Source organism: Mytilus californianus, unplaced genomic scaffold (assembly GCF_021869535.1).
Source record: "Mytilus californianus isolate M0D057914Y unplaced genomic scaffold, xbMytCali1.0.p SCAF_1, whole genome shotgun sequence".
In the NCBI taxonomy this organism is placed as follows: domain Eukaryota; kingdom Metazoa; phylum Mollusca; class Bivalvia; order Mytilida; family Mytilidae; genus Mytilus; species Mytilus californianus.
Genome location: NW_026262581.1, coordinates 96,319,748 through 96,331,833, shown reverse-complemented (window position 1 = coordinate 96,331,833; position 12,086 = coordinate 96,319,748). Strand labels below are relative to the sequence as shown.

At 32.5% G+C, this 12,086-nt stretch overlaps 1 protein-coding gene across 1 annotated transcript in view; it reads right to left on the bottom strand.

The window, feature by feature from the left end:
- Window positions 1–12,086, bottom strand: part of LOC127710287 (protein MCM10 homolog) — a 71,697-nt gene that overhangs the window by 23,701 nt on the left and 35,910 nt on the right. Inside the window, exons 15-17 of the mRNA XM_052216079.1 lie at window positions 11,089–11,259; window positions 10,114–10,193; window positions 6,596–6,798 (exon numbers count right to left, since the gene is read on the bottom strand). Of these exons, the coding sequence (XP_052072039.1) occupies window positions 6,596–6,798; window positions 10,114–10,193; window positions 11,089–11,259 (454 nt within the window). The remainder of the gene's footprint in view (window positions 1–6,595; window positions 6,799–10,113; window positions 10,194–11,088; window positions 11,260–12,086) is intronic.

Sequence of the window (12,086 nt, the reverse complement as noted above, 5' to 3'; positions counted from 1 at the left end):
ATTTTGTCATAAATAACATCATATTACAAGTTGACAGAAATTGAAATAAAAGTTGTCTATTTATTGCACAGAAACAGTGGAGCAGTCAGAAGATATTAAGAGTGGATAACAGATTAATAAATTTAACCTCATCGCTAGAATCCAACAAAATCACAAAATAACTAGGGGCTCTCAAGAGCCTATGTCGCTCACCTGTATCTTCTGTGGTTTTGGAAATCATGCAAAATAAGGTTTAAATCATAATAAATAGTATTAGATACCCTAATAATGATTGAGGCCAAGTTTGGTTTAATTTGGCCCAGTAGTTAAATTAAAAGAAGGTCATCCCACTAGAAACTAGACTAACAATAGTTACTGAAGACCCCTTATCATTATTAAAATTAGTTTTCAAGTTGTGATCATTTGAAATTGTATTTTTTACAATTTTCCTGTAGACTTCTATAGTAAACAACTATGTTCTATTTTTAGCCATGGTGGCCATGTTGGTTGGATGACAGGGTCATCGGATACATTTTTCAATCAAGATACCCTATTGAAAATTGTGGCTAAGTTTAATTCTATTTGTCCCAGTAAATTCAGTGGAGATGATTTTTGTAAAAGATTAAAAAATTTACGGAAAAAAATGTTAAAAATTCGTCTAAAAATTTCAGGGCAGATAGATCTTGACATGCTGAACATTTTTACCCATGTTAGATTTGCTCTAAATGCTTTAGTTTCAGAGATATAAGCCAAAGACTGCATTTTACCTCTATGTTCTAATTTTAGCCATGTCGGCCATCTTTGTTGGCAGGCGGGGTCATAGGACACATTCTTTAAACAAGATACCCTAATGATGATTGTGGCCAAGTTTAGTTAAATTTGGCCCAATAGTTTCAGAGGGGAGATGATACAAAAATTTAAGAAAAATTGTTAAAAATTGACTATAAAGGGCAATAACTCCTAAAGCAGTCAATTGACAATTTTGGTCATGTTGGACTTATTTGTAGATCTTACTTTGCTGAACATTATTGCTGTTTACAGTTTATCTCTATCTATAATAATATTCAAGATAATTACCAAAAACTGCAAAATTTTCTTAAAATTACCAATTCAGGGGCAGCAACCCAACAACAGGTTGTCTGATTCGTCTGAAAATTTCAGGGCAGATAGATCTTAACCTAGTAAACATCATTACCCCGTATCAGATTCGCTCTAAATGCTTTAGTTTCAGAGATATAAGCCAAAAACTGCATTTTACCCCTATGTTCTATTTTTAGCCATGGTGGTCACGTTGGTTGGATGACAGGGTCATCGGATACATTTTCATATCAAGATACCCTATTGAAAATTGTGGCTAAGTTTAATTCTATTTGTCCCAGTAAATTCAGTGGAGATGATTTTTGTAAAAGATTAAAAAATTTACGAAAAAAATTGTTAAAAATTCATCTTAAAATTTCAGGGCAGATAGATCTTAACCTGCTGAACATTTTTACCCATGTTAGATTTGCTCTAAATGCTTTAGTCTCAGAGATATAAGCCAAAGACTGCATTTTACCCCTATGTTCTAATTTTAGCCATGTCGGCCATCTTGGTTGGCAGGCTGGGTCATAGGACACATTTTTTAAACAAGATACCCTAATGATGATTGTGGCCAAGTTTGGTTAAATTTGGCCCAACAGTTTCAGAGGAGAAGATTTTTGTAAAAAATTACAAAAATTTAAGAAAAATAGTTAAAAATTGACTATAAAGGGCAAGAACTCCTAAAGCGGTCAATTGACAATTTTGGTCATGTGGACTTATTTGTAGATCTTACTTTGCTGAACATTATTGCTGTTTACAGTTTATCTCTATCTATAATCATATTCAAGATAATAACCAAAAACTGCAAAATTTTCTTAAAATTACCAATTCAGGGGCAGCGACCCAACAACAGGTTGTCTGATTCGTCTGAAAATTTTAGGGCAGATAGATCTTAACCTAATAGACATTTTTACCCCGTATCAGATTCGCTCTAAATGCTTTAGTTTCAGAGATATAAGCCAAAAACTGCATTTTACCCCTATGTTCTATTTTTAGCCATGTCGGCCATGTTGGTTGGCAGGCGGGGTCATCGGACACATTTTTTAAACAAGATACCCTAATGATGATTGTGGCCAAGTTTGGTTAAATTTGGCCAGTAGTTTCAGAGGAGAAGATTTTTGTAAAAGTTAACGACGACGGAAGACGGACGCCAAGTGATGAGAAAAGCTCACTTGGCCCAGGTGAGCTAAAAACTGCAAAATTTCCTTAAAATTACCAATTTAGTGGCAGCAACCCAACAATGGATTGTTAGATTCATCTGAAAATTTCAGGGCTGATAGAACTTGACCTAATGAACATTTTAACACCAGACAGATTTGCTCTAAATGCTTTAGTTTTTGAGATATAAGCCAAAAACTGCATTTTACCCCTATGTTCTATTTTTAGCTATGGCGGCCATGTTTTTTTGACAAAACAGAAAACAAAACACAAACTTTATTCTAGATACCCTACGAAACATTCAGCTTAAATTTGGTTGGAATTGGTTCAGTAGTTTCCGAGGAGAAGATGTTTGAAATAGTTTACACTGAACGGACGACGACAGACGCCAAGTGATGGCAAAAGCTCACATTTCCTCTGGAAAAATATATATATAGATATAATGCATAATGCATAATATAATTTCTGTTTTCCTAGATACATTATGAAAAGGAGTTAAAATTAAACACCCATTAAAATACCACTCACACATTGAATACTATCACTGAAAAGAACCTGAAATTTATTCTATTATAACTATGCAAAGAGGCATAACTGAGGACAACAAAAACTGAAATTACTAAATCAAGTTTTAAGTTGAGTCTTATGCCCTGTTCATACCAAACGTTGTGTAAGGCCAAATAAAAGAATATGTGTGGTTCCAGTTACATCCTGGAAAAAAATAGGAACGGTAGGTCAGCAATCTATTTTTTTTTTTAAATATTTTTTTTTGGGATTGTCGAAATCCAGAAAAAAAATCTTGTGTTCACTGAGTAGGATTCCAGTATTATACACAGCCCTACCGGAAGTTTGCCATTTTCTATACGTTTGGTTGTAAAATAAACAGATATATTTCTAGTTAATTTTGTTGCATTCTGTTAAGAATTTGTTGCATTTTAGCCATTGTGGATACTTCTAATGGAAATTCAGATGACAGATGTCAGTGAATTTAATTATCGAAATTCACATTCCACAAAATGGGATTGTTCGAAAATTATTTTTCAGAAATGGAAAACTAGAGGCTCTCAAGAGCCTGTGTCGCTCACCTGTATCTACTGTGGTTTTGGAAATCATGTAAAATTAGGTTAAAATCATAATAAATAGTATTAGATACCCTAATAATGATTGAGGCAAAGTTTGGTTTAATTTGGCCCAGTAGATAAATTAAAAGCAGAAGATTTTTGAAAAAAAGTTTACAAAAATTACCAATAAATTGCAGAAAATGACTTTAAAGGACAATAACTCCAAGAAGATGTCAATTGAAGATTTTGGTCATGTTGACTCAATTGTAGATCTTTCTTTGCTTGATATTTTTGCTATTTACAGTATATCCCCATCGCCCCCTTATTTAAAGAACTTGGATGGATGACAGTAGAAAATAGAATCAAATACCACAAATATTTACTGCATATAAATGTATGCGGAAAGAAGCACCACAGTACCTATTTCAAAAGTTTAAACTTATATCTGTTAATAATCCTTATGCTTTAAGGGGTGTTACTCAAGGTAATTTGATAGTTCCTAAGCCAAAAACTGAACTGTTTAAAAAATCTTTTGCTTATTCTGGATCAGTTTTATGGAACGGACTACAATATGAAATGTGTAAAGTGCAAAACACTTTTTGTTTTAAACAAATTATAAAACAATACTTGAGGCAGTCCCAATATTCAGTCTTGAAATGATTGCAACTATTACTTTTTTAGAATGTATGATTTTGATTTGTATATAATATCTATTTACTACATGCACTCTGTAACTGTTTTATATGTTCTAATGGTACATGTAAACTGAACTATCATGACTATACGATTGTGAACTGACTATGTGTTAATATGTTGTATGTTTGCTTTTTTTCTCTTATTATTATTTTTTTACTTGTATTGTATATGAGGGCCTCAGGGAAGATTAGTAATTGTAACTAACTGTGTTAACCCTCTTTAAATAAAGAATTTATTATTATTATTATTATTTTTATCTCAATCTATAATGATATTCAAGATAATTAACAAAAATTGCAAAAGGATGCTGTCATGAAAGTCTCCAGAACAAACACCAATTGAATACCCTCCTCTCCAAAATTTATTTCACACAGGGCCTGTATAATGCTGGAAATGCCTTTAAATGTTTTTTGTGAATGACCTTCAAAAAAAATTTGGGCAGGGGGGCATTCACCCATTATAAGTATGCTGAAAGAGGCGATATAATAATGGTTTATAGAAAAGTTACTGAATAATTCTGAAAATGGAAAATATCAGGCAGAAATTATAAGCACCCCCCATCCCCCCCCCTGAAAAAATTGCACCCTCCCATGGAAAAAAATCAAGTCATCCCATTGTATTCTTACAATAGTTACTGAAGACCCCTTATCATTATTAAAATTAGTTTTCAAGTTGTGACCATTTGAAATTGTATTTTTTACAATTTTCCTGTAGACTTCTATAGTAAACAACTATGTTCTATTTTTAGCCATGGTGGCCATGTTGCTTGGATGACAGGGTCATTGGATACATTTTTTAAACAAGATACCCTAATGATGATTGTGGCCAAGTTTGGTTAAATTTGGCCCAATAGTTTCAGAGGAGAAGATTTTTGTAAAAAATTACAAAAATTTAAGAAAAATAGTTAAAAATTGACTATTAAGGGCAATAACTCCTAAAGCAGTCAATTGACAATTTTGGTCATGTTGGACTTATTTGTAGATCTTACTTTGCTGAACATTATTGCTGTTTACAGTTTATCTCTATCTATAATAATATTCAAGATAATAACCAAAAACTGCAAAATTTTCTTAAAATTACCAATTCAGGGGCAGCAACCCAACAACAGGTTGTCTGATTCGTCTGAAAATTTCAGGGCAGATAGATCTTAACCTAATGAACATTTTTACCCTTGTCAAATTTGCTCTAAATGCTTTAGTTTCAGAGATATAAGCCAAAAACTGCATTTTCCCCTATGTTCTATTTTTAGCCATGTCGGCCATGTTTGTTGGCAGGTGGGGTCATCGGACACATTTTTAAAACTAGATACCCTAATAATGATTGTGGCCAAGTTTGGTTAAATTTGGCCCAGTAGTTTCAGAGGAGAAGATTTTTGTAAAAGTTAACGGACAATGGAAATTGGGCCAGGTGAGTTAAAAAGTTCCAGGGTCTGGGTTTAAACTAGGGTCGGTCGGGTAACTGGAACCACACATATACTTTTATTTGGCCTAATGTAAACCTGTTTTAATTACCTGTACATGAGAAATGTTCATATGAATAAACTTCAAGTAATTTATGTGTACATCACATGGAATTGAATTGAAAATTTCTCTGTAAACTTCTGTAGCAGTTAGGCACCAACCAATTCATCTTTTGTGAGTGAATAAATTATTTGAAAAAAATATATAATTTGTTTCATTAGTGAAGTGAAAAAATTCGTAAGGGTTCCGCGGAACCCAGTATCTCGCCTATTTTTGCTGTTAATCGCAGGCTCAACAAAAATGAGGAAAAAAAAAATAAAAATATTCCTCTCGATACTATCTTTTGATTGTAAGAAGCTTCTGTCCAAGGTAAAAATCCAGGATGGTTTATGAATCTAATAAATGTTTTAAAAACTTTAACTGCAGACTGTATGTAATGTTAACTGGAAGAAAAACAAAGTCCATTTATAAGTAGAATACGGAAAAACAGGAACAAAATTTCCTTCTAGATACTAGCTTTTGATCATAAACAAGCTTCTGTACAAATCCAGGATAGTTTAAGAAAGTTATTAAAATTTTAAAAACTTTTACCACAGAGTTAATGTAATGTTTCCTGGCAGAAAAACTAAGTCCATTTATATGTAAAATACGGAAAAAATAGGATTTTTTTTTTACAAAATTTACTTCTGGATACTATCTTATGATCATAAACAAGCTTCTGTCCTAGTTTGGTAGAAATCCAGGATAGTTTAAGAAAGTTATTAAAATTTTAAAAACTTTAACCACAGAGTGAATGTAATGTTTCCTGGCAGAAAAACTAAGTCCATTTAGAGGTAAATTACGGAAAAAATGGAATTTTTTTTATACAAAATTTACTTCTGGATACTATCTTATGATCATAAACAAGCTTCTGTCCTAGTTTGGAAGAAATCCAGGATAGTTTAAGAAAGTTATTAAAATCTCAAAAACTTTAACCACAGAGTGAATATTTGTGGATGCCGCCGCCGCCGCCGACGGAATGTAGGATCGCTATGTCACGCTTTTTCGACAAAAGTCGAAGGCTCGACAAAAAGCTTGTTTCCACTGAAAATTAGGGGGAAATAAATTCAACATTGACTTTCAAAAGAAATGACTTTTAAAGGGGCACAACTCAGTACTTACCCTTGCTAAATCTGACTTTGGTGAAGAGAATTCTAAGCATACATCTTTTCCAGGGGTAAATCCTCTTCCCAATGTTGGAGTACACTTCAGTGGGTCAGAAGTTATTCCCCCTTGTCTTTTCTGTTTCATCATTTGTTTATGTTGTTTTAACAAGTCTGTTGCTGTTACTGACTGGATTATTGGCTTGCCAAATTCTGGATTCACTTGAAAATACAATAACAGAGCCTGTATCAGTCAACAGTAATGTCAAAATTAAATGTTTGCTAATTTTGCATTAGAATGGAAATAATTGTATTGTATTACATAGGTTTTACTGTCCCAACTTAAATTTACCTAGTGACCCATTACGTACCTAGATTAATTAAGAAATAATTCTTTCATGCCATGCTCTATGCTCATTGTCGAGCCTTCGACTTTTGTCGAAAAAGCGAGACATAGCGATCCTACATTCCGTCGGCGTCGTCGTCGACGTCCACAAATATTCACTCTGTGGTTAAAGTTTTTGAAATTTTGATAACTTTCTTAAACTATCCTGGATTTCTACCAAACTTGGACAGAAGCTTGTTTATGATCATAAGATTATATTCAAAAGTAAATTTTGTAAAAAAAAAATTTCATTTTTTCCGTATTTTACTTATAAGTGGACTTAGTTTTTCTGCCAGTTAACATTACATTCACTCTGTGGTTAAAGTTTTTAAAATTTCAATAACTTTCTTAAACTATCCTAGATTTCTACCAAACTTGGAAAGAAGCTTGTTTATGATCATAAGATAGTTACCAGAAGTAAATTTTGTAAAAAAAAAATTCCATTTTTCCGTATTTTACTTATAAATGGACTTAGTTTTTCTGCCAGGAAACATTACATTCACTCTGTGGTTAAAGTTTTTGAAATTTTAATAACTTTCTTAAACTATCCTGGATTTATACCAAACTTGTAAAGAAGCTTGTTTATGATCATAAGATAGTATCCAGAAGTAAATTTTGTAAAAAAAAAATTCCATTTTTCTGTATTTTACTTATAAATGGACTTAGTTTTTCTGCCAGTTAACATTACATTCACTCTGTGGTTAAAGTTTTTAAAATTTTAACAACTTTCTTAAACTATCCTGGATTTGTACCACACTTGGACAGAAGCTTGTTTATGATCAAAAGCTAGTATCTAGAAGGAAATTTTCATAAAATTTTGTTCCATTTTTTCTGTATTTTACTTATAAATGGACTTAGTTTTTCTTCCAGTCAACATTACATACATTCTGCAGTTTAAGTTTTTAAAACATTTATTAGATTCATAATTTATCCTGGATTTTTACCAAACTTGGACAGAAGCTACTTACAATCAAAACATAGTATAGAGGGGAATATTTTTATTAATTTTTTTCTTCATTTTTGTTGAGCCTGCGATTAACACCAAAAGTAGGCGAGACACTGGGTTCCGCGGAACCCTTACGAATTTTTTTAACATGGGAAGGCATTATATTTGTCAATATCTTAAAGGGGCACTAGAAATGAAAAAAATTAGAATATGATTTTGTTTGGTTCAATCATTAATATAAGTGAATTGATGAAATAATAATTCGTTTTTGGCAACCAATTTGGTTCAATTTTGTTAAAATAAGCAAAGAAACATTGCTGATTAATTATTCACTTGCAAGTGAATAATTCGACCTCTTTGAATCCATATTCATGTGACCTTCAATTTAACCCAATAGCTAAAGACTGGTTACACATGTATAAATCGTGGTCAGCCATTAAAAGGAAAAGAATGTCAATATTGAAAGTGAAACAAAGGTGAATCATTTCGTTGACTGATTCGATCCACAAAAAAATCAGTCTTATACAGGTAAAAACGATAAGTAACTTTTTATTTAACCTATAACATGAAATCAAACAGACCTAGAAAAATCCAATTGCACGAGGTCGTTATGTATTTATAGTTATGTTTAAGTTTACATCGGGATATATAACCATCAGCAGTCTCCGGTGGTCATCTCTAAATTTAATTAAATGACGCCTAGACTAAAATACACACGAAATTCTGATAAATATTATCGAGTACATGCAGTGCTAACTGTTTATTTTAGACTTATTGTAATTTGAATATACGATTTAGTTTGTTATAAATCAAATATGAGAATTTTAGTCAAATCGGTGAACATGAATTTGACATCTAGTGCCCCTTTAATACCGAGCATTAGCAAGGTGTTAAATGTTGACAAATATAGTGCCTACCCATGTTAAAATGAGCATAGAGCATGGCATGATAGAATTATTTCGATTCTAATAGGGATATTTAGATATTTTGTATTTCAAAGCGGACCTATAACATGTATAATACACGCTCGAAAGGCAGCCATTTTGATTTGGTGAATCAAACATGATATAGAAAATCAAAAGTTTAACGATAAAAAATGAACAGATACATTTAAACTTACTTTTAGAATGATTTTATTTAATTTCCTAGCGAGCAACACCAACAAAAATGTCCATTTTGATCTCCGGCATTGTTCAAAATTCTACTGACGTTGCAATTTCAATTGTGACATCAATCACGTGCAGCCCATGTTTTATTGGAATTAGAACATGGCTTTGTATCCAAAGCCAAAGAAGAACGTCATATAAGAATGTTTAATCTAAAACACAACTTAGGTTTAAAAATCTCATTAAGCTAAAATTTCGGCCAAAATTTAATCTTGTCTTTGAAATTTATACAGTATGACGTCATATAAAACGCTTCTGGTGTCAAAAATAAACAAGACATTTATCACTGTGTAGCATCATCACCGGATATAGGTACCCCCGAGCAAAGTAACAATGATAGCAAAAAGTATCTACCCAATTCAGCTGTGAATATTTTGCAGTTTTTTACTCCAAAATTAGATGTCAGGCAGGGGTGCGGATCATATAGTACTACATGTATAAGCAGGAAATAGGAGAAAAACTTTACTTTCACAATGTTTGTTTACATCTGCCATGTTTGTTATCGAAATTGTAGAGGGCAACCTTATTTCTCTTCAAAACAATATTCTACCTAATCCATATTAATATGCAAATCTTATTTGAAAATCCAAAATTAACTGACACTTATCAAAATCAAATTCTTCTTTATAAAGGACAAGGTTCACTTTAGGCCAAATATGGCCTTAAATTTCAACTTTATAATAAATTTTCAAAATAGCCAGAATTTGGTTCTTAAATGGATCTATTTCAAAAGATTTACTTCTTTGTTAAAAGAAATCTCTTCATAAGAGTACATTTTTTCTACTGCTTCCAGGGTACCTATATGATGGTGGTGATGCTACAGAGTGTTTATAGGCCAAAAAAAAACCCACTTAAGTATGTGATAAAATTTTATAAAAAGAAGATTTTCAAGTGAGACTTGTTATTTTGTTTATTATTGAATAAATTCCTGAATTCAAAATGGCAACCTCCATTAGTAACAGACTGGAAAAAAGTGGATTTTACCCATTAAAATATACAATGTCACTTATTTTAATTTTATTTATTTTACATTGCATTACCTTGTGGTTTTTTATCCTTGGTCATGAGATGTTTTACAAAGTTCATAGAGCCTGGTGAAGGAACACTTAGCATATCCAATCTGCAAGACAGGTTTAAAAACAGTTTTTATTATACTGTCCATCTTTCATCAATGCAAATCAGTTTAACTTTATGCATTGGCAAAAAATGTGCAAAGTTCAGTAAATTTTTCACAAAGTAAAACATATTTTCTTGAACTCTGTTTTTTAAATAATATGGATCAATATCAGAAACAGCAATATAAAATACAGATAGTTCTCTATCTATACTATGGAGTTCAAGCTACAGGCCAGGAGTGATATTATGGAATTCAAGCTACCCCTGGTACTATGAAGTTCAAGCCACTCCCGGTTCGATGGGGTTCACACCTCTCCTGGTACTATGCAGTTCAAGTCACTAGTGGTACTATAAATCAGAGCCACTCCTGGTACTATGAAGTTCAAGCCATTCCTGGTTCTATGGTGTTCACGCCTCACCTGGTACTATGCAGTTCAAGTCACTAGTGGTACTATGGATTAAAGCCACTCCTGATACAAATGTACTATGAAGTTCAAGCCACTCCTGGTTCTATGGTGTTCACGCCTCACCTGGTACTATGCAGTTCAAGTCACTAGTGGTACTATGGATTAAAGCCACTCCTGATACAAATGTACTATGAAGTTCAAGCCACTCCTGGTTCTATGGTGTTCACGCCTCTCCTAGTACTATGCAGTTCAAGTCACTAGTGGTACTATGGATTAAAGCCACTCCTGGTACTATGGAGTTCAAGTTTCTCCTGCAACTTTGGAGTTCAAACCACGCCAGGTACTTTGGAGTGCAAGCCCCAAAAGTTCTATAATGTAGCTATGCAAATCTTTCACAATTCAATAAATCTCTAAAATACTTCAAAACTTTTCAATTATGCACATTACAGTATAGTTCTAGGAATGGTAACTTTTTCAGGAATATTTACTTACAATGGATTCTGTTCTTCCTTGACATTGTCTAGTTTTTGTAACTTCTTTACATCTTCAGGATCTATGGCATGTAGTGACATTGTTGTCACTTTACCCTGTCCCTTCATGGCCTGCTGGTGCTTTAATTTATCCACTGTTATCTTGTGTTTATTGTTCTTGTTTCCTTGCATTCTAAAATATATGTATAATAGTGTGTACACAAAGAAATGTCTTAATGTGGGTTGTTCCTGCTTAAATGTGTCTACTATTATCTAAGTCCTACTATTCTGCATTCTGAAAAAGTATATATAAAATTGAGTACACAAAGAAATCTAATAGCTTGTTAAGAAATGGCTCAATTCATCCACTTTAATATTCCTTACTATTCTTAAATTCTGAAAATGTATGTATATAAGCGTGCATGTGCAGAAATGTGAAGCTATAGCCATTAATTAGTCTTTTATATCTAACAAAAAAGTCTTACTGCTTTTACCTATTTTCAATCATTTATTGCTAGAAATTAAGGTGGCTATGGCCTAACAGTCAACTACTGCTGTCAGTGTAAAAGTGCTGTGTTGACTAACAAAAAAACAAATGGTTTAATGATCAGGGAAAAACAGAAAAATGAATAAGAAAAAAAACATTTGTTCAAGGAGTTATCTCTTGATCATGAAGAAGCTTCTGTCCAAGCTTTGTGAAATACAAATAAAACCAGACTGTACAGTATCTAAATTTTAGTGCTAGGGAAATATATCAGTAAAATATGGGAAAAAAAACATTAAAACAATTTCCTTTGGTTGCTGTCTTGTATTGAATAAACTTTTGTCCAAAGTCTTACAAAAAATCTTACCACAAACTGAACCTATAAGTATTGACAACACCAAGGCCCATGACAATGGACTGCTGCAGGGTCACTTTGTCTTGCCTTTGTTGTAGGCAAGATAAACAAAGGTATTCAATGTTTCTGCAACTTCCAGTTTTCAAATTTGTGTTAACGTTGTTTAAATGGTTGTAATTGT